The following is a 21,777-nucleotide window of genomic DNA, read 5'->3' on the forward strand; positions in this document are numbered from 1 at the left end:
AATGCTGGGAATGAGCCTTCTGAAATGAAACTAGCCTTCGTATTGGATTCTTTGAGATGTTTAATCTCTCGTAATCCTGTCAGCGTCCTTGAACTTGGATCATACATCAAGTTCTGCCAAGGGACATAGATCTTTGCTTTGATACTTTATTAATATCAGAGGTGATGATAGTGATGATAGGAATAGCTAACAGTTACTGCACAGCCACTATGCATCAGGCACTGTATAAAGTTTGATATAGATTAGTTCACAGAATCTTACAACCACCCTATGATGCAAGTATTTAAAAATATATATATTAAAGATAAGGAAACCGAGACATGGAGAAAGGAAACAATTCGTCCAAGGTCATACAGTTATATAGCAGGACATGGGGATACTCACACACTCTAACTAGACAAAAGGTCAACTCTTAAGACATTCTGGGTAACTTCAGAATTGATTTTCTCATACTACATGACGGTACACAACATGTATATGGGCAGCCCAGAAACCATGAGGAATTTTTATATATAAAAAGGACTAAATATAATACATATATAATATCAAGAATGATGTAGCAAAGACCATATGTGGGTCATTTATCCAGAAATAATGAAAATTTATTTGGGGCATATTTGTCTGAAATCTCATGTACAATGGTTTTACAAGTTGAATAAAAACTTATTGAATATGTGTGAAGTAAACCAACAGATATTAAACTTTTTTTTCACCTTTGATGGACCTGTGGGTCAGTGTACATGTGCTTGGAATAAATATGCTAACCTTGAGAAATTTTTTACCAAATGCATTTCTGATCAAAATCAAAAGCAAACATTTCAGAATCACTTCCTTTGGGGAAATTGCTTTTTGTTTGTTTAATTAAAAATTTAAAAATAATTGCTGAACATATTGAATTGCAATCCCTACCAAAGGAGCTACCAGGGAGGGCCAGAGGTGTGTGTCACTGTTCATGGCATTTCAAAGATGGTTCCACTGATCAGTGTGTAGGTTTATATTGATCCCTTTGTTTGACTATTAAATATTTTCATATTCGAGTTTTGCTTTATTTCTAAGAAATAAACATAGCCACCGAAGGATTTCCTCATCAGAGTAAACTTTAATAACAGAATTACAGGACCTGTTATTTGGTTTAATTATTTTTTTCTTTTTTCCCCCAGGTTTATTGAGAAATAGTTGACTTTTTTTTTTTTTTTAACTCATCTGGTCCTTGGGTTTGGAAACTGAAAATATACAAAACCGCACGTTTTATGAAAACATGGAAGTATCATATTTAACATATAAGGAACTTTTAAAAAAATTAATTTAAAACAAAAGAACCCTGTCTGTTGGTTTAATGGTACGTTTCTCATCCATTTGGATCACAGGGATAGCAAATTCAAATTATCACCCAATGCATTTTGTAAGACAGACTTTTTAATAAGGAATATTAATGTTACAGGTAGTGTTTCGGTTCACTTGCAAATTTCCCACACTTCTGACCCCTGGGTTGTATATTAAAAATGTCTTCAAGAAATATTCAGAAGTGGAAACTTCCACACTCTGCTTTAGATGGAACAATTACAGTTGCACTGGCACTCATCTAAGAGCAACATTAAAGCTGGTTTGCAGCAAGTCTCAGGCCCGCACCACCTCTCATTGGCTGGGACAGCCCAAAGACCACCTGGGCTCAGAGTGACTCCCTGTAGACCACTGCAGTGGCCTAGAGGAGCCGATAATTGAGGGCGCTGAGCCAGGACTTGGGACTCCCGGCTAAGTCTTGGTTTGTCACTCAGCAAAATGTGTATACGCAGTCCTCTCCCGCAGTCATCTCTCCTGTAATGGGTTGCTGAACGGGAGGCAGGGTGATGGGGTTTCAGAGGTGGCGTTAACCTGGCGGCCACAGGGGCGAGCCAGGGCAGTGGCCTTGGGAAATGGGAGTGGCAGGTTTCAGAGGGGAGCCTCAGGCACGCAGGACTGCTGGGGTAGATCCAAGATTCCTTAAGGAGGTGCCCCTGGCTTGCACCCTTGTTTAACATTTTTTGTTAACCAAACATTTATTCCTGGGGGTCCCTCACCTCTGTCCAGTAAGGGCAGCCTGAACCTCAATTTGCTCAGCTGTAAAATGGGTAGCCTTACAACAGCAGTCGGTGAACACTTCAGGTTTTGAATGTTTCTCAGAATTTAAAATCAACACTAACAAAAACCAACAATGAGTTTAAAATCTTTTAAAAGTTTTAAGTGGATAATTTCGAGGGTGATGTCAGAAAACCATAATCAGCTAGTTTGGGTTTTAATTTTTGTTTTAATACATGGTGCTTCTGATGATTTTAATGTGATGATGATGATTAAAAACCCAAATCCCTTTAATGGCCTTCATGGCTTGTCAGGTACCTGTGAGATATATGGCTGAAGTCGTGTTAGTTGGGATGGGTTTTGAGTGAGTCTATGAGTCTTTGGAGAGAACGGATCGCCTTTGAGTGAGCCTTGCCCCCCCCAATCCGCCCCCGCCCCATCCTTCCTCTTCCCCACACAGCACTGTGCAGTGAGCTTACCCTGGGATTTTGCTCATCTTTTTATAAACGTTGTGCAAAGGAGTCAGAAATCTGTCTTCAAATACTGTCTAGAAATTAAAGTTTTTAATCAAATTAAATAATATTTAAATGAATTGAAATTTAAAATACACTCTCCCCATCCATGAAATTATTGTTTCTCCTGGTGAGCATTTCGGAGCCCCTCACTGAGCTCCAGCTGGAGTTGTTCCTTACCCCACGTGGCGCTAAGGTGGCCGCCAGGGCTCCTGCACTGGGAGACAGGCATGCCTGGTCCAGGGATCCAATTTCAGAACAGAGAATTTGTTTTTTAAATCCTCTAATCAATAAGAATTCATAAGAAATCAAATGTTTAGAATTACGTTTGAAGCCATTTTTTGCCATGCATTTTAAAAATCAAGGTATATTTTACATACAATAAAATATGCCCATTTTCAGTATAGAGTTCAATGAATCTTGACAAATGCATAGAGAACGTCCCAATCAACCTCCAAAATTCCTTCATGCTCATCCCAATCATTCTCCCCCAAGACAACAACTAGTTTGATTTCCTTCACTACAGATTATTTTTCCTGGTTTAGAATTTCATACAAATGGAATAATTACAGTATTTCTATTTTGTGTCTGGCTTCTTTCACTCAACCTTGTGTTTATGAACTTCACAGACATATGAAGTAGTTTGTCCCTTTCATTTGCTAAGTAGTATTCCATGATCCCATTGTTGTGTTTCTTTGTCAATTCTTATGTTGCTGGACTCCTGGGATGTTTCCAGTTTTTTTGCTATCGTGAAGAAAGCTAATGTGAACATTTGAGCATAAGTTTTTTGTGTGGACATATTGCGGTAGCATGCTGTGGCTGGCTCACCAGAGCCAATTTTGCAAATCTCTTCTCAACTCTGGTTTTGTGACGTCATATTAGTACACAGTTTGAAATAAGCCATGATGGGAGTATTTACATCATAGTTGGCAATCGCTACAAATTAGAGCTTTCTTTCCCCGGAGAGCTGGTTGGTAAACATTTACCAGTACACCATTGGACATACGTTTTCTTTTTTTTTGGAGTGAATACCTAGGAGTGAGATTGCTGGATTGCATGGTATGTCTGTTTTACTTTATATGAAGCTGCCGAACTGTTTTCAAAGTGGTGTAACATTTTACACTCCCAATAGCAACATATGAATGTTCCAGTTGCTCCACATTCTCATGAATACGTGGTATTGCCAGTCTTTTTAATTTTAGCCATTGAATGAAGATCTGAATAGAAGAGGGGTGATGGGAAATGGAGGTTTTATGGCAGCCAAGTAAGCTGTACATTTGTCTCTCTCCTTATAGACAGAGAAAGTCCTCAGTAAATACAAGTTGAAGCATGTTGAGATCCCCTCACATAATGCCCTTTCCCTGATCTTTCCCATTTCATCTCAGAGGAATGCTGAGGCTCCTAATGGGAGAAGGTAATCACTTCAAACACAACAGGCCGCGTTCATACTGTTGGGGAATAATTAAAAATAAAATCTTGTGCCAGCCCAGTGAATTCGCTCCACAAAGGTAGAAAAGAATGAAATAGTTTTATTGTCGAATAAGCATTAAACCAGCTCGTGATGTGCATCACAAGCAATTCACTGAAGAGATTTCAGAGAAGGAAAGAAACCTCATCCTTTTATATAGCCAGGCAGATACAACCCATTGCATACATGTTAAGACAGATGATAACTTGCCCTCAAGAGAACTTGTGAGCACCATTTACTACACACAGGTCATCTCAAATTCCCTGGTAATCGGTGTAGCCATCTGCCTTTAGGCAAAGGAAGAATAAAACACATATCTCTTTGACAAGCAGGTGACAACTTGGAGCCAGCCGCCTAGGTCAAATTCCTAGGGTCGTGGAGATAGGGCGCTATCTCCGCTGACGTCATTCCTGAGTTGTAAAACTGGCAGGAGGCCTATTTAGCTTTTTTTTTAAAGAGTTACATATATCTTGAAGGTACGGAGAAAAAATTTACAAGTTTTCTGAAGGAAATACTCCAAGAAAAGGGAGGATGGAAAGTCTCTTTCACTGGTGACACCAGGAAAAATTCAACTTTTAAAAACTTTGTGTTTACCCTACAATATTTCCACACGCTTCCCTGCGTTATGCCCTACTCCAGGTCCACAATTTCCCCTGACCTTCTACTATTAGTCTTTCAAAATCCTTATCAACTCCATTCCTAAAGGAAGCCTCCCCAAACAGCAGGCCGCCACTCCTAGAGCCACAGCCACGGCCACACTAGAGACTCGCTGTTATCAAAGGCTATGACTACAGTCTCTTAGAATTGGAAAACTTTGCAGATATTTGGTCTGATTCTAACCCATTTCAAAGACGGTAAAACTGAGACAGGAAAATCCCAAATGGGTACTTAAGGCGCCGGGTCACTGGAGCAAAAAGGACGCTTAAGGATCCCCCGCCCAAATTCGGGGATCCCTAAAGTCAGCCCCAGGTGACCAAAAAAACAAACAAACAAAAAAACCCCTGCTTGATTCCACTATGGCACGATTGGGGTTAAAGCCCACGGAACGCAGGTCTCCTCCCGACTGCGCCTGCGCGAGTCAGGACGTGCGAATTTGCCCTAGACCCTGACGTTTCAGGCAGCCCCTCCTAATGCGGAACACGACCCACATTCCGCCGGTCCTGCCTTGACAGGCGTGACCCTAATCCAATAAGAATGGAGGGCTGAGTCCTCCGGAGCCAATAGCCAAAGTCCAAGGGGCGGTGGAGGCGGACTCTGTAAGGAAACAAGAAGACAGGCCCAAGATGGAGGCGGCGGCGGCTGTAGCGGCGTGACAGGTGAGGGCGGGCCCAGCAGGGTTAGGTTTCTGGAGCGACCGCTGGGCTCGGGTAGGGAGCCGGGACCGAAAGCTCAGCTCCAGGATGGCTGCGCCTGGGCCCCGACGCCCCCCGCCCGGAACCGGAGGAGTGGTTTGACCTGGGGTGAGACCATCGTCGACAACGCGGGGGGGGGTAGACTGGAATAGGGGTGCAAGGCTGCGGGGGATGGTTTCGCCCGTCGCGTGTGGCAGCGCGCCTGCGCAGAGCTGGAAGGCCCTCGGTGGGCGGGGCCGGGCCGAATGGGGCTTGGGTTGTGGTGCCTTGTCATGTGCAGTGCCTCTTAACCTCCTTAAGGTATCTGATGACCCTTGCTTACCGACAACGGGGAATGCGTGAAGACGTAGCTCACTTCTCGCTTTCCTTATTCTGGATCAATGTCTAGCCCACTAGGAGAATGTTTGAGGATTCCCCCATTCCTCCTCTTTAACCCTCCCCAGCCTCCTTCCATTATCACCAGTAATATGCCTGCGACCCTTTCATTAGTTGTCAGGGAGAATTTTGGAGCGCCCTCCGCCCCACCCGCGCTTTACCCCCATTTATCTCACCTCAGCCACGTCTGGTGATGCTCCATTACCCTCCTTTCCCCCATGACAGTGTCTGGTGACACCCGTTATCCACTCTTCTTCCCATTACAGTCCCTAGTGACCCCTATTACATCTCCCCTCAGCGTAGTGTCTACTGAGCCTCTATGAACTCCCCATCACAGTCTGGTGACTCCCATTAGCCACCTAACACAGTATCCGTGAACCTACCATCATTAGAGTTCAGGGCTTTGGGATGCCCACAGTGCCCTTACGAACACTGTTTGGTGCAATTCCCATTTCCCTCAAACTAAGGGCAGTATCTGATGATCCTCTGTTAGTTCCCCATCACCCTGTCTGTGACTCCCCCCGCAGCACAGTATCTGGTAACCCCCTTCGCCATTAGAAAGCCAGGGCAGGCTGTTCATGTCCATTACGTACCTGACAGGCCCCAGTGCAGTGCGTGCTGACTTCCCCGTTAGTCCCTAGCACGGAGACTTACGTGCTCCTGTGCCCTCCGGGACAGTGTGAGGTACCTCTCACTATGTCCTACCCCCCACCCCACCCTGCCCTATGCAGTGAATCCGAGACCTTGGCACTTAAGTGTGAGACAAACAACAGGAGCGGCTGAGCAGAGGAGGAACTGGATCCCTTGGGCTGTGTGGAAATTAGGCTACAAGGGGTGACGTGGAGCTGGGAGATTGAATTTTTGTCCCCTGCCACTTTGCTTCCAGACCATCATTATGGGACCTCTGAATTTTCCCTCTGTCTTCTAGGAGCCCCATGGCACCTGCCCAGCCCCACCTTAGCCCGTCTTGACAAAGTCCTAGGCTCCATGGAGCCACCACGGGGCCCCCCTGCCAACGGGGCTGAGCCGTCCCGGGCAGTGGGCACCGTCAAAGTGTACCTGCCCAACAAGCAACGCACGGTGGTGAGTCTGACGGGAGCAAAACTGGCAAGGGGTGGGCGTGGACCCAGTTGTAAATCTTGGATCAGAAAGGTGACAAGGGCTGGGAGAGTCAGCTGGGGACCCCACTGACTGCTGACTCCTCACACCTACACACACACAGGTGACTGTCCGGGATGGCATGAGTGTCTACGACTCTCTAGACAAGGCCCTCAAGGTGCGGGGTCTCAATCAGGATTGCTGTGTAGTCTACCGGCTCATCAAGGGGTAAGTGTGGCACCGCCACCTCCAACTGGGCGCACAGCCTTCCAGCCCCTCCTCAGAGTCATGCGACTCTCCACTCTGCTGTGCAGTCTCTGTTAGTCTTCCCTTCATTCAGTGAATCCGTGAGTGCATCCAGCTTTTGTCTCATTACTTCATTAGTTTATTGGCCTGTAAGGTCAGCAACTCATTTTCTTCTTGGACCCCAGATCCTCACCGTGCTCCGTCATGTCCTCCCAAAATTCATCTGTTTCATCTTTCACTGTTTTATCAATTTGTCAGCTCTCTCCTTCCCCCATTTCCTTGTTCTCTGTCTGCTGTGTGGGCCTCGCTGACCTTCCCTTTATTCCTCCGTTTTAGAGTTCCTTAACTTTTTTGTATTCAATTCACGCATTGCTTTTTATTTGTTATCTCAGTGCCTCACCAGCTGCTTTGTCGGGGGCTTGCTCAGGACTTCTAAGATTTAGTTGTTTCTTCAGTCTCATTTGCTGCTCGTCTTGTGGCTAAGAGCATGGACTCTTCGCACTGTCCTGCCACTCACAATCCCTTGTGGCTCTGGACAAGTCATTTCATCCCCCTGAGCCTCAGTTTCCCCATATGTAAAATGGGGGCAAGGATAGTACTAGTTCCTAGAGTTGCTGTACTAAGAATGAAACATGTCATCTATTATTGCATGGATGGCAGGCTTGGAGGGACTTTTGGGGGGTTCCCTTCTTCCTCATGGCCCCTGTCCACCCTCCCACTCACTCCCTTCCATGCCTTCTGCAGGCGAAAGACAGTCACCGCCTGGGACACAGCCATTGCCCCCCTGGATGGCGAGGAGCTCATTGTGGAGGTCCTCGAAGACGTCCCCCTGACCATGCACAATTTTGTGAGTGCAGGGTAGAAAGTGGGGGCAGACCATGGGTGTGGCGGGAGGGTCCCTGACCAGGCCTCAATCTTCTCTACTCTGTGACAGCAGGTACGGAAAACGTTCTTCAGCCTGGCCTTTTGTGACTTCTGCCTTAAGTTTCTGTTCCATGGCTTCCGCTGCCAAACCTGTGGATACAAGTTCCACCAGCATTGTTCCTCCAAGGTCCCCACAGTCTGTGTCGACATGAGTACCAACCGCCGACAGTGAGCCTGGCCTGGGGTGGGCAGGGGGATGGGGAGGACAGAGGCCCAGCCACAAGGCTCTTACAGACAGCTGACCCATGTTCCCTTGCTTTACACCCTGAATGCCCTCAAGGTTCTACCACAGTGTCCAGGATTTGTCCGGAGGCTCCAGACAGCATGAGGCTCCCTCGAACCGCCCCCTGAATGAGCCACTCACCCCTCAGGGTCCCAGGTAGGGAATGCCTTAGCTGAAGGGCTGCTGTCAGAAGAAAAAGATCTGGAGGCCTCCGTAGAGTACAAGCCATACTGAATTCATTTGTTTACTCCATGAACATTTATTTAGCACCTACAAGTGTGAGTAAGGGCATGGAGCTCTGGGGCCTTGGGTGAGTCCCCTGATCTCTCTGGGCCTTAGTTTTCTCTTTCTGTAAAGAGCGGATAATGACCACAGAGGGTTCTGGTGAGGATTAAATGAGTTAAGACATGTCCAATGCTTAGAACAAGATCTGGTATAGGATAAGTTCTTATTAATTATAATATATATCTATATATATGCATCTAACTACTTAGTTAATTCTTCCAGTATAACCATGCTCAAGCCTTTCCACTTTGAAATACATACTATTTTATCGTAAATTCCCTTTCACTTCTCCTTTATGTTAAGTATTATAATACTATAGTATTTCAATGTTGAAATATATTATTGCTCTAATATATCATGTTCATATGATATGCATTTTATATATCTATATATTTTATAATGTCAATATTTATATGATATATTTATGCTATTGTATTATGTGTTATGTTGATAATATTTTCATATAATGTAGAACATCAAACATTTTTATGTAATATATGAAATAGTAAAGTTAGAGCATTATGTTATTTTTAATTATGGGTATATGTGAATAAATTATCTATGAATTGCATTTCAGGATAGTGAAGGGACCATTAAGAAATATTTTTGTAACATTATATTTAGTATATATCATGTATAACAGATGTGTATGTGTAACATATAACATTATTATAATATGTGTAAACCATTGTAATTTTAATATAGGTAACATACTGTATGTTATATAACACATAATATATTTGAATAGTACATATAGTTATACAATATTATATATTGCTCTTCCCCCACTATCTGCATGGCTTGCTGTCCTTCCTTTAAGTCTTCGCTCAAATGTCACTTGCTCAGAGAAGCCTTTCCTGACATCACCAGGGACACACTTCCTGTCTCCTTATGTTGCTTTATTTTTTGCTTTATTGCACCTATCACCATTGGACATATTAAATATTCTTTGTTTTTTATTTCTCTTTTTTCCTGCTGCAGTCAGCCGCATGAGGGCAAGAACCTTTATTTGTTTTTTGTTTGTTTTTTTTTTAATTTTAAATTTTTAGTACAGTTCAAATCAGCATGCGTGTAGAACCTTTATTTGTTTCGTCCACAGTTTTATTTCCACTACCTAGAATGGTATCTGGCACATGGCAGGCACTCAGTCAGCGCTTCTTGAACAAATGCATAATAGTAATGACAGTGGACGTTTACTCTGTGTGAGCTAAACACACACTTAGGATGGGGCGGGGCGGGGCGTGGGCGGTGGTGGCAGCTCTTCTGGTTCTCTCATTCACTCGACAGTGATTTCACAGCCTTTCCCCTGCCAGCTCCTGCACCCAGCACCGCGACCCCAAGCACTTCCCCTTCCCTGCCCCGGCCAACGCCCCCCTCCAGCGCATCCGCTCCACATCCACCCCCAACGTCCACATGGTCAGCACCACAGCCCCCATGGACTCCGGCCTCATCCAGGTTGGTGTCGAGGCGGGAGGTCACGGGGGAGCACCGGGCAGAGGGGAGGGCCATTCCTGTTGTCTTCCATGTCCTCTCTCTGACGCCCAGCCCTCTGCTTCCAGCTCCCTGCCCAGAGTTTCAACACTGACGGTGAGCCCCCCGCTACCTGCACCCTGAGTCCCCCACCCCACCCCACCCGGCTCCACTCACATCCTCTCCGCAACTGCAGCTGCCGGGAATAGAGGTGGTGGCGATGGAACCCCCCGGGGGAGCCCCAGCCCGGCCAGCGTGTCCTCGGGGAGGAAGTCCCCACATTCCAAGTCCCCGTCAGAGCAGCGGGAGCGGAAGTCCTTGGCTGATGACAAGAAGAAAGTGGTGAGCTCCAGGGGGCACCTTTGGTGGGGGCACCGCAGGCCGAGCGAGGAGGGGTGTGGGCAGGCCCCTGAGATGCCGCCCTTGTGGCCCGCAGAAGAATCTGGGGTACCGGGACTCGGGCTATTACTGGGAGGTGCCACCCAGTGAGGTGCAGCTGCTGAAGAGGATCGGGACGGGCTCGTTTGGGACCGTGTTTCGTGGGCGGTGGCACGGCGATGTGGCCGTGAAGGTGCTCAAGGTGGCCCAACCCACAGCTGAGCAGGCCCAGGCCTTCAAGAACGAGATGCAGGTGCTCAGGTGAGATTGCTCGCGCGCAGGGATGGGGGCAGGGGCGGTGGGCACCGCCTTGGTGCCTCTCTGGGGAAAGGCCATACTGAAGGCACTTCCTGCACGTCCCCTGTGTATGTGTGGTGTTATAACCATAATGGTAAGTTTCTTCTCTATCAGAGAAGCCCCTTTCCCCTCTGGGAAAGGGGTACGTTTAGAGGACCTCTGGTCACATTGGTGTTTGTGTTTGTGTAAATACTGATATTAATTAATGGCTCTGCCTCCAAAATGTGGGTCTTTTCATTTGCCTGCTGTGAAATGGGTATCACTAATGTTACTGTGGTACTTACATCAATGGCATAATGTGAGTTAACTGCATCGCCAGGCAGCCTGGCGTCCTTCCCTCTCCTCTGCTTGTTCTGCATCATTAGTATATGTTTATTGTGTTGCCTTCTTGTTATTAATTATAACAATACCATACTTTAAAGAACAGTATTAGAACTATAATCAGAACCAGAATTTAATCATTGTTTGATTAATGATTGTGGTTGCTCTGCCTAATATATCATTCATACTATATTAACTCATTTGTGCTAAGAAACCCTGATGCTCCCTTTTTGCCACCCTAGTTCCTACCACTCCTGGGGTTGCCAGGGTGGGCTTTCCCCTCTGACAAGTGGGCACAATTATGTTGCAGAGTTGACGTTATCATAATTCCTTGTGCTGTTTTAATACTCATCCTCATAATGGATGCCACAGTAAGGAAATTTTCAGTCTCTGCTCGTCTCTATGAAATGACAGTGATTTGAGCAGGCTGTGAATTTGCGTTGTGTTCGTATTGAAACTATAACCTAACTGCTGTGAAGAATACTAACGTGCTGTGAGCAAAATTGCGGAGCGTTGTTGATGTTCTTTGCGTGTAAGTTACCATTGTAACTGCAGTTAATACTTCTATAAGGAGTGAAAGTTTTCTTCTAAATGAGGGTGGCTCCATTCATACAGAACAGAGTTTCTGTCAGGTAACCTAGGTACCCAGTGGCGATAACAGCAAGGACAGTGATATTTTCAGGGTGGTTGCTTGTGTTCAGCTGTTCTAATAAGCACCTTACAGGTTATTTACTCACATAGTCTTCCCAACACCCCTGTCAGGTAGCTCACAGAATTATCACAGTTTTGCAGTTGAGGAAAATGAGGCACAGAGAAGTTAAGTGTCTTCCCTGAGATTGTACAGTGAGTACCCAGGGAAGCCTGGATTGGAACTTAGGATCTAATTTGAGTCCAAATCCCAAGCTCTTTACCTCTAAGCCTCTCATGGTTAACAGGACATAGTCACACATCACTGATATTTTTACCCGGCATTTATCAATATTCTGTTGATATATCACTGATGAAGGTTGGCATTCCACTTTCTCATCTCATCTCAAATGGTCACAGGCTCAGGTCATGGTCAGGGTCAGAGGTATGGCAGGTATTGATGATTAAGACACTCCTGGTCAGTAGGGGGTGAGGGGTAATCCCTCCCTCCTGCTTTTGTTGGGAGACTTGGATGAGGAAGCCCAGGACATAAGCGCCCAGCGTGGAATCATAGCCCAGCAAACACATCTCACAAATTCATTGAATCTGGCCATAGTCTGGCCCTGAGCCTCCTGAAAGCCAGGGTGGGAATGATGGCAGAAGGCAGCAGTGAACAGCGCCATTCCCAGTGCTCAGAAAGTTGCTGTTTACCCTCCCTGCCCTGATACCTCCCGCCCTGCCTGCAGGAAGACACGTCACGTCAACATCTTGCTGTTCATGGGCTTCATGACCCGGCCGGGATTTGCCATCATCACACAGTGGTGCGAGGGCTCCAGTCTCTACCACCACCTGCACGTGGCCGACACACGCTTCGACATGGTCCAGCTCATTGACGTGGCCCGGCAGACTGCCCAGGGCATGGAGTGAGCGTCCTGGCCCGGGGACTAGGGAGGGGCTGGGGGATCTGGGGGTGGGGAGATGAGGTAGCCCTCAGACCATCTGACACCTGCTTGTACCCCAACAGCTACCTCCATGCCAAGAACATCATCCACCGAGATCTCAAGTCGAACAGTATCTACATGTTCCTCTCTAAGGGCTGGGCTGGGGTGGGGGGCATCAAACAGGATGAGGGCTTAGAGGGATGGCTCTTGTGGGAGGCTTTCTGGGGGCAAACAGGGAGGGGCACATGTGGCATTTCCCTTTGCCAGGTGCCAGAGCTGTGGCTGGGGAGGGGCCTTTAATGGGAGTCTCTTGGTCAGGAGTCAGGGTTTTGGCTGGTGCAGGTGCTGTTCTTCGGGACTCTGGTCAGGGTCTGAGGAGCGGCAGCTGTGGAGGGTGTCAGGGGAGCTCCTGACCAGTGTCACAGGCATGGTGAGTGTGGGTGCCATTAGAGGAGCTTCCTAGTCAGGAGGCACAGGAGGGCCAAGTGTAGGGGGCATTAATTGGAGCTCCCCACCCAAGTCAAGGTTGTGGCTAGTTTGTGTGACATTGCGGGGCTTCTGGTTGGGGTTAGAGGCATGACTGGTGTGGAGGTGTCAACGAGAGCCTCCCAGTCAGGGCGAGAAGCCCGGCTATTGGGAGTCCCTGTAGTGGCCCTTGACCCTGGCGGACATCTTCCTACATGAGGGGCTCACGGTGAAGATCGGGGACTTCGGCCTGGCCACAGTGAAGACGCGGTGGAGTGGGGCCCAGCCTTTGGAGCAGCCCTCGGGCTCTGTGCTCTGGATGGTGAGTTGGGCCAGGCTGGACTGGGGGCATATAGGGACATGGGCTGCTGGGCTAGGATGTGGGAGGCCGAGTGGGGCCGGGGGTGCCTGCACCCCGAGGTGTGGGTGTCTGGACTGCTCATGCTTCACCCCGTGTGGGTGGCTCTGAATTACACCCAGTGTGGCTGGTGGGCTCTGGGCCTATTGGCCAGTCATTTGCTGACCTCCACATTCCTCCTGCCTGGTCCGGCCTATTGAAGGCAGCTGAGGTGATCCGTATGCAGGACCCGAACCCCTACAGCTTCCAGTCGGATGTCTACGCCTATGGGGTTGTGCTCTACGAGCTCATGACCGGCTCGCTGCCTTACAGCCACATTGGCAGCCGTGACCAGGTGAGCCCCGTGCCTTACCTGCCATCTCCCAGGCCAAGGGATCCCCTCAGCCTCCAAACCTCAGATCTCCACCTTTGCACAGACCAAGAACACCACACTTCCCCCAGAAACCCCAAGTTTTCTGAGCTGAGGATTCCCAGATTCCTCTGGGTCTTCCGTACCCAGAATTCCCTCCTTCACCCACATCTACTCCTCTGGGTCCTCAAAGTCCAGAATCTCCTGAATCCCCTATACCCAGAATCCCCCTAGGCCCCCAAAAGCCCAGAAGCCCTCTGGACCCCTAGACACATACAGTCCTCTGGCCTAGGTACTCAAACTCTCCAAAGTCCCCAAAGACCAGAGTCCCATTTCTCCCAGAAACAATCCCTTTGTACTTCTGGAATCCTCACAGATACCTACAACCATTCAGGCCTTAGGTATCTGTCAGACTTCAGGGCCCTTGAATCCATAATATTCTAGGCCCCAGACATTTCTCCAGGTTCAAGGCCTGGAATCTCCCAGACCCTCAGAAACCCAGGATCCTCTAGGCTTCAGGTACCAGTAGTCTTTGGGTCTTGAGCACTCACAATCCTACAGACCACGTGGACCCATAGTCCTGTAGGCCCCAGACCTCTACAGAAATACAAGCTACTGAGGGCTGGAATCCTTTAGCTTCCTCCAGACCCAGAACTTCATGTTTCCCCCAGACTCAGTACTTTCTAGGCCCCTAAGCCCCCTAGAAACCTGTGGACCCTTAATCATCTGGGCCCCGGACACCTACAGTCCTTGACTCCCCCAAGCTTAAATCCTTCTGTTCTGTAAGCAGAGAATCCTTTTAAGTCCTCAGAGACCCAGAATCTCTAGATCCACAAGATAACCACAGTCCTCTGGGCCCCAATACCCAGAATGCCCCAGTTCTCCTAAAAGGAGCCCTCCAGGTCCCTCAAGACCCAGAATTCCCTGGGCTTCCCAGCCCAGACCCCCAGATCACCCCATTCCTGTCCTCCCTCCCAGATTATCTTTATGGTGGGCCGTGGCTATCTGTCCCCGGACCTCAGCAAAATCTCCAGCAACTGCCCCAAGGCCATGAGGCGCCTGCTGTCTGACTGCCTCAAGTTCCAGCGGGAGGAGCGGCCCCTCTTCCCACAGGTGGGCCGAGGAGGAGGGCTGGACACCCTGGGGAGGGAGCCTCTGAGGAGAAGGACTCTGAGGTGTGAATGTGAACTGTGTTGTGTTCAAGGCTCCGAGGTGTACAATGTGTGTGAGTGTGTGCTTCCCCATTAGGCTGGGGTCTGGGGGTGTCGGGGTGCCCACGCGGCTCTGGACACCCCTCCTCACCCGCCCCTGCCCCCAGATCCTGGCCACGATTGAGCTGCTGCAGCGGTCACTCCCCAAGATTGAGCGGAGTGCCTCCGAACCCTCCTTGCACCGTACCCAGGCTGATGAGTTGCCTGCCTGCCTACTCAGCGCAGCCCGCCTTGTGCCTTAGGCCCCACCCCCAGCCACCAGGGAGCCAATCTCAACCTGCCACGCCAAGGAGCCCTGCCCACCAACCAATCAATGTTCTGTCTCTGCCCCGTTACTGCCTCAGGATCCCCCATCCCTGCCCTGGGAGATGAGGGGGTGCCCATGTACTTTTCAAGTTCCTCTGGAATTGGGGGACCCTCGAAGACCGAGACCCCTGCCTCCTCCATAATTCGGTTTCCTCTTGGCTTTGGCGATACTTTTAAATTCGGGAGCTCCTCCATCTCCAACGGCTGGGATTTGTGGCAGGGATTCCACTCAGAACCTCTCTGGAATTTGTGCCTGATGTGCCTTCCACTGGATTTTGGGGTCCCCAGCACCCCATGTGGATTTGGGGGGTCCCCTCTGTCTCTCTCCCACCATTCAAGGACTCCCCTCTTTCTTCACCAAGAAGCACAGAATTCTGCTGGGCCTTTGCTTGTTTATTTTTCTTCCCGACTCTTCTCATGGGGTTCAGAGCCGCTGAGGGGTGAGGGTGAGTCCAGGCAAGGGTTGGAGGTTGAGGGGAGGTGCGGACCACACAAACAGCGCCACTGCACGCATCACCACAGGCGGCACGATGAACGAGGACCACATATGCCAAGCACGGCACGAGAGGAGGCCACGTCAGTCACAGACACAGACATCACTGCAAAGGTGGAGAAGTGGGGGACCACTGGCCTTCTGTGTGCAAAGGATTCTGGGAGGATGGGTGGAGTTTGCATATTTAAAGACAGCTGTCAGAGGCAGGAAAGTGGGGCAGGGGTCCCTGGGGAACTGCGGGGTCCTAGCAGTGGGAGGAGCTCCCAGTGTGTTGAGTGGGGTTGGTTGGGGTGGGGGGTGAAGGGAAATCCTTGGGGAGCTGGGTGGGGGCAGTTGAAGAGGTGGATCTCCAGAGATGTGAGATCCGTAGAAAGGGTCTCAAAGGTAGGGGTTTCTTAAGGATTTGGGAAATTTTGATAGGGAACAAGGTGTGCTTGAGAGATCTGGTACCAGGAGTGGGGTTTTCCAGGAATTTCAGGGCTCCGGGAGGGGTTGCCTGGTGTTTGGGAGCTTCCAGAAAGGAAAATGCATTCTGAGGGCACCAGGAGTGGAGGTCTTCAGGGATTTGGAGGTTCTAAGACTGAGAAGTAGGTCTCAGTTTTTGAAAGGACTTGGGAATTCTAAACATGAGAACTGGATTTAGGACCAGGAGTGAGGTTTCCCCAGGGACTTGGGCATTCTGAGGAGTGAGAAGAGGGATCTTGGAGATCCAGGAGAGGGCTTCTCAAGGGATGAGCTTCCAAAAGTGAGAGATAGATTCAGGGCCCAGACAGGGGTTGCCCAGGGATTTGGGGGCTCTCAGGGTGGGGTGTCAGTCGGAGAAGAGGCTGGCGAAAGACTTCCTCAGGCTGCGGATGGTCTCAGCTTTCACCTCGTCCTGGCTAAGGCTGGGCCTGGGCGGGGCTGGCTCTGGAAGGTTGAAGGCATTGGTCAGAGACTGGGATTTGCTAGAGAGAAACAAGGTGGAGGCGTGGGAGGAAGGGGGGGAGAGGAAGGGAGGAGGGGGAGAGAAACACAATGTTACCCCAGGCCCGGCCCCAGCCCTGCCCCTCTGGTCCTGGGGCTGTGCCTGTGACCCTCCCACCCCCCAGCACGGGCCTGGACCCTGAGGGAGTCTCAGGACGAATGGAGGAGCCCTGGGCCAGGCTGGGAGGACTTCGATCCAAGGTGAAGAAGCCTGGGATTGATGGGAAGAGTTCTGGGCTGAATCTTATAATTCTAGGCTAGATTGGGAGGAGTTTGATATATAGGTGACGATGGGCAGGGAGGTTTCCAGTCTAAGGGTGAGGAGTCCAGAAAAGGGGGGGGCGGTGCTTGGACCAAGGACAGGCTGGAAGGGGCAAATCTAAGGGGGAGCAGTTGGGTGGGGCAGGGAGGACTTCTGAGCTAAGAGAGGAGGTCTGGAATGGACCAGAAGAGGCAGAGAGGATGGTGTGATTTGGGAGGAGACTGAGATGGAGCAGAAGGGAGCCTAGACTTTAGGAAAAGCATGAGGACGACTGGGAAGAGTGAAGTGACATAGGAGGACTGTGGATGGGGCCAGGAGGAGTTTGCGGGTTCGGCTGAGGGGGAGTCAGGTTGGGCAGGAGGAGGATGAGTTTGGCAGGGAAGTACTGAAGGAGGGTCAGCAAGCCGCCTGGGGTGGGCCGAGAGGAGCTGGGCTGGGGGGCTTTCCCAGGACCTACTGGGAGGATTCTGCACTTCAAAGGGGGTTTCTCTGGGATGGAGGGCAGGAGCCTCTGTGAACTGGGAGGGGTCTGGCCCAGACTGGAACTGGAGAGAGAGCTCTCAGGACCCCTGTATAGGACCTGGGTCTGAGGAGCCTGGGAGCTGGGGCTGCCCTCCAGGTGCAGGAGCGCATTCTGTGAGCAGCAAGGCGAGGGCTGCTGTGGGGTCCCCTTACTTGAGCTGGGGGTGTGGGGGTCCCCCGGCAGCGGCGGTGGCAGGTGGTGGCACGTCCTGGCTGGGTTTCTGGGCCAGCTGTGGCTTGGTGGGACGTCCAGCGGGGCCCGAGCCACTGGGTCGAGGCTGCTGCGTGGTGGGTGGCCCAGTGCGGGGCATGGGACCCACCTGGCTGGCCTGGCGTGTGGGGCCGGCAGGGCCTGGGGGTTTCTGGGGTGGGCCCTGGCGCTGCTGACCACCCGGTGGAGCCCCTGAGGCCTTTGGCGGAGCCTGACCAGAGGCCGATGTCTGACGAGTAGCCTGTGGGGGGCCTGCCTGGCGCTGGGGAGAGGGGGAGGCCGGCGGGCGGGCTGCTGGAGGTGCCCCGGGGCCTCCCGCCACTGGCCGGGATTGGCGGCCTTGACCCTGGGGCAGCGGTGTGGCCTGGGACGCAGGCTGCTGGGGCGCTGATGTGGGACTCGGTAGGCGCTGGGGCAGGGGGCTGCCAGCTGGGGGTCCAAGGCCCGAAAGGTGCTGCTGACCCTGCGGGGTCGGGCGCTGCTGCAACGGGGGTCCCTGGCGTTGGGGGCCTGGGCCCGGCTGTGGAGGGCCGCCTGAGGGACAGAGAGAAAGTGCACACGTGAGAGCGAGCAAGTGAGAGGTGGGGGGCTGCCGGCGGGGTCGGGGCCCAGGAAGCTGGCCCCTCACTTACCCTGTGGCGGGGGTCGTTGCTGAGCTGGGGGCCCCGCGGGCTGCTGGGAGGTCTGGCGGCCCAAGGGCAGGGCCCCTGGGGACGGAGTCTGCGGCAGAGGAGTGGAGCAGGAGAGGTTAAAAATAGTTACCAGCCGGTGGAGCATCAGCCAATCAGAATGACATGGGTTCCCTGTGTGCTGGGTGTTGCCGCATTTGTGGCTGAGCTGAGGGGATGGCAGGTTGTGGGGTGCGGGACTCACTTCCAGGGGAGGGGTCAGGAGGCACTCAGGGAAGTCAGGGTAGCAGCTATTTATCATTTTTTAAAATAGTTGGTAACTGCTGCGACACATGTGCATCATGGCGATGCCCCTAGTCTGCTGATTATCAGCTCTGTGACACAGTATGACCAAGGGCTGGCCTGCCCGCCACTAGCCTCCAAGGGCCAGAGCCAGGGGCCTGACCTGGCTGTGGGAGCCCCTGCCGGGAGAGGCATCCCGCTGCCGCTGCCGGGGCAGGGCCTGGGCCATCTTGTTGACCACAAGCTCTACGATGAGTTGCTTGTCTTCATCCTGGTGGTCACCGATGAGCGGCATGGAGGAGCCCACCACCTGGGGGAGGAGAAGGGATCCAGTGAGGAGAGAAGCAGGAAGTGCATGGGAGGGTGACGATGACGAAGTGCTTTAAGTTGGGAAAAGGCATGACTGGCGGCTGCCCAGGAAACCAACTTCAGTATGAGAAGCACCGATTATGCAGTGTGGGGAAGGCTTACCTTTTACAAGATACCTTACAGCTTAGGACAGACTAGCAGGGGTGAGCTAATGAGGGCCTACCGGCCAAATCCGGCCCAGCACCTGTTTCTGTGCAGCCCCAGGCCCCGGAGCTAAGGATGGGTTTTACATTTTTTAATGATTGAAAAAAAATCAAAAGATTTCATGACGTGAAAATTATATGAAATTTAAATTTCATTGTCCATAAACCAAGTTTCGTGGGAACACAGCCACCCTTACTTTCTTGCCGTATCATCTGTGGCTGCTCTTGCAGAACTGAGGAGCTGCAGTAGCGACCGTATGGCCCACAAAGCCTAAAATACGCACCGTCTGGCCTCGACAGAAAACGTTTGCCAATCCCTGCTTTATAGTTTGCTCGGTGCTCTGTGTTTTACAAAGAATTTTGTGGTTTACATGGTACTTTACAGTTTACAAAGCTCCTTGCCCTTTACAAAGGACTGTTACATATATGGCGTGTTTAGACTTTGGAAAGTGCTTTGCAAAGGGCACCACTGTTTACAAGATGCTTTACCACGTATAAAGCGCTACCGTTTACCATGCACTCTGAATTTTCAAGGTATTTTACAGTTGGCAGATTGCTTTACTGTTTACCGGGGACACTGCTGCTTATAAAGAGCTTTAGAATTTTGAAAGCGCTTTGCTTCAATAACGAGGATTTCCCAGTTTACAGAGCTCCTCTTTAAAATAATTTTATGAAGCACTTTGCTGTTCACCAAGCAGTACCTTCCTAAGGTACTTTACAGTTTACAGAATGCTTTAGTATCAACCACCACTCTCTATAAAGTTCTTTGTAGCTTACAAAGTACTTTGCTGTTGGCCAAGTACAAATTCACAGAACACTTTAAAGATTACTAAGTGCTTGGTCATTCACCAGAATGTCTCAGTTCACAGAGGACGTTACAGCTTAACAAGTGTTTTGCGCTTCACTAAAGATGTCCAAGTCCACAGAGCAGTTTAGAATTTAGTAAGTATTTTGCCATTTGCCAGGGATGTCCCGGTTCACAAGGCACTTTACAGTTTTACATTTTGCCATTCGCTGAGGGCTTTCTAGGCCCTGGCGTGCTTCACAGTGTTGCTGCCCTGCACCTGCTCCCCGCTCTGTGCCCCCACCAAATTCTGGGGTGCTCCTACCTCAATGATGTGGTCCCTTCCGTCCTTGCCATGCAGCGCTTCCACTGCGCAGATGTCCAGTCCCCCAAAGATCTCTGAGCACGTGTCCACCCACAGCTTGTACCTGCCAGGACACAAGGCAAGGAAGCCCGTCAGTGCCTGGTCTGGGCGGCCACACTTCTACCCCCCACGCCCGAGTTCAGGCCGCCCACCTGTCAGACATGGCAATCTGCTCGAGCATCGCAGAGCCGGTGTTGGTCTTCCAGTTTCCTGACACTGACGTCCTCCTGGAGAGTAAGAGGAGACAGGAGAGAGGCTTGGGGGGCCTGGGCTGCACAAGGCAGGGCAGGGGACCCCTACCCAGGCCTTGGTCTCCTTACTCACATGTAGGCCTTGTAGTTCTGCCCAATCTTCTGGACGCGCACATCGTATTTGGCATCAATGAAGGGCTCGGCAGTGGCATATGTCTTGGTCAGTGCCACGACACTCGCGATGTCCTGGAAGTCGTGCTGGTTGTCCACCTTGACCTGTGGGAGTGGGGTGGGGAGCAGGGCCCGGTCAGGAGGGGGTGGCAGTCGGGGTGCCTTAGGGCAAATGACACAGGTGCGGTGAGTGCACAGAAATTCGGTGGACACCCCAAGGCACTCAAGCATGCATTAATTCTGGGTCTCCTGGTTTTTACATGTACACACAGACACCAAATTGGGTGTCTACAACTCTGTGAACACACAAAACCCGATTTTTAGACTTGTTTACTTTAAATGGTTAAGTTGTATGGTATGTGAATTATATCTCAATAAAGCTGTGGGAAAATTGTGTGTATATACAGTATATGCATGTGGGCACCCAGACAAAATCAATTGTACACACAATATATAAACATACAGAAGCATGGATGCACTCAAACATACAAATTACAAGTCTGCTTTCTACGGACACACAGACAAAATCAGATGGGTAGACAGCATACAGGACCCCAAGACCCTTGAATGTAAAAGATGATGTAGTGTGTGTTCAACACAGAGGCCTGCCTATATACAGACACAGTGCTGGATACACTAACAAAATTAACAGGACACACAAAACTGGCTGAACGCATGATAGAAAATTGGGCCACCAAAATGTAAGAATATGAGGAAAAATACAAATAGATAAACGACACAATTACACAGAATTATTGTGTGCACTGAATACACAATATACTTCTAACAGGCGTACCTTCTCGGAGATACTGTGGGTTCAGTTCTGGACCACCGCAATAAAGCGAAGGTCACAATAAAGCAAGTCACACAAATTTTTTGGTTTCCCAGTGCATATAAAAGTTACGCTTATACTGTAATCTGTTAAGTGTGCAATACATCTAAGTGTCTAAAAAAAATGTACATACCTTAATTAAAAAATACTTTATTGCTAAAAGATGCTAACCATCATCTGACAACCCAGGGTTGTCACGAACCTTCAATTTGTAAAAAAAAAATGTAGTATCTGTGAAGCGCAATAAAGCGAAGTGCAATAAAACGAGGTATGCCTGTACTTATATCCGCACGATGC

General features: G+C 50.0%; 2 protein-coding genes across 9 annotated transcripts in view; one reads left to right on the forward strand and one right to left on the reverse strand.

Moving 5' to 3' along the window:
* The first annotated feature begins 5,189 nt into the window (after positions 1-5,189).
* ARAF (A-Raf proto-oncogene, serine/threonine kinase) lies at positions 5,190-15,642 on the forward strand. Of its 7 annotated transcripts, none has more exons than XM_061179239.1 (16): positions 5,190-5,351; positions 6,691-6,845; positions 6,985-7,088; positions 7,851-7,953; positions 8,041-8,198; positions 8,311-8,409; positions 9,837-9,993; positions 10,098-10,125; positions 10,205-10,350; positions 10,445-10,647; positions 12,378-12,554; positions 12,656-12,702; positions 13,241-13,359; positions 13,598-13,729; positions 14,723-14,857; positions 15,063-15,642. In XM_061179239.1, the coding sequence occupies exons 2-16, from the start codon at positions 6,750-6,752 to the stop codon at positions 15,195-15,197; spliced, it is 1,839 nt and encodes a 612-aa protein (XP_061035222.1). In that variant the 5' UTR covers positions 5,190-5,351; positions 6,691-6,749; the 3' UTR covers positions 15,198-15,642. The 7 variants fall into 7 exon arrangements, with proteins under 7 accessions (XP_061035222.1, XP_061035224.1, XP_061035225.1 ...); XM_061179241.1 differs by having other exon boundaries at positions 9,852-9,993; XM_061179242.1 differs by having other exon boundaries at positions 5,193-5,351; positions 8,044-8,198; positions 9,852-9,993.
* A 6-nt stretch (positions 15,643-15,648) lies between these two features.
* Positions 15,649-21,777, reverse strand: part of SYN1 (synapsin I) — a 45,193-nt gene continuing 39,064 nt past the window's right edge. Inside the window, exons 7-13 of one of the 2 annotated variants that reach the window (XM_061179237.1) lie at positions 20,611-20,753; positions 20,439-20,513; positions 20,248-20,350; positions 18,790-18,936; positions 18,348-18,435; positions 17,658-18,249; positions 15,649-16,701 (exon numbers count right to left, since the gene is read on the reverse strand). In XM_061179237.1, the coding sequence (XP_061035220.1) occupies positions 16,566-16,701; positions 17,658-18,249; positions 18,348-18,435; positions 18,790-18,936; positions 20,248-20,350; positions 20,439-20,513; positions 20,611-20,753 (1,284 nt within the window). In that variant the 3' untranslated portion in view covers positions 15,649-16,565. The remainder of the gene's footprint in view (positions 16,702-17,657; positions 18,250-18,347; positions 18,436-18,789; positions 18,937-20,247; positions 20,351-20,438; positions 20,514-20,610; positions 20,754-21,777) is intronic. The other variant, XM_061179238.1, reaches the window with a different exon arrangement.

The sequence above is a fragment of the Eubalaena glacialis genome, chromosome X, assembly GCF_028564815.1.
Source record: "Eubalaena glacialis isolate mEubGla1 chromosome X, mEubGla1.1.hap2.+ XY, whole genome shotgun sequence".
Classification (NCBI taxonomy): domain Eukaryota; kingdom Metazoa; phylum Chordata; class Mammalia; order Artiodactyla; family Balaenidae; genus Eubalaena; species Eubalaena glacialis.

Excerpts from the sequence above, each read along its gene's own strand:
- ARAF (XM_061179239.1), top strand. The coding sequence starts at position 6,750 with ATGGAGCCACCACGGGGCCCCCCTGCCAACGGGGCTGAGCCGTCCCGG. Across the intron at positions 8,199-8,310 it reads ATGAGTACCAACCGCCGACA|GTTCTACCACAGTGTCCAGG; the intron begins GTGAGCCTGGCC and ends AATGCCCTCAAG. Across the intron at positions 10,351-10,444 it reads CTGATGACAAGAAGAAAGTG|AAGAATCTGGGGTACCGGGA; the intron begins GTGAGCTCCAGG and ends TGTGGCCCGCAG.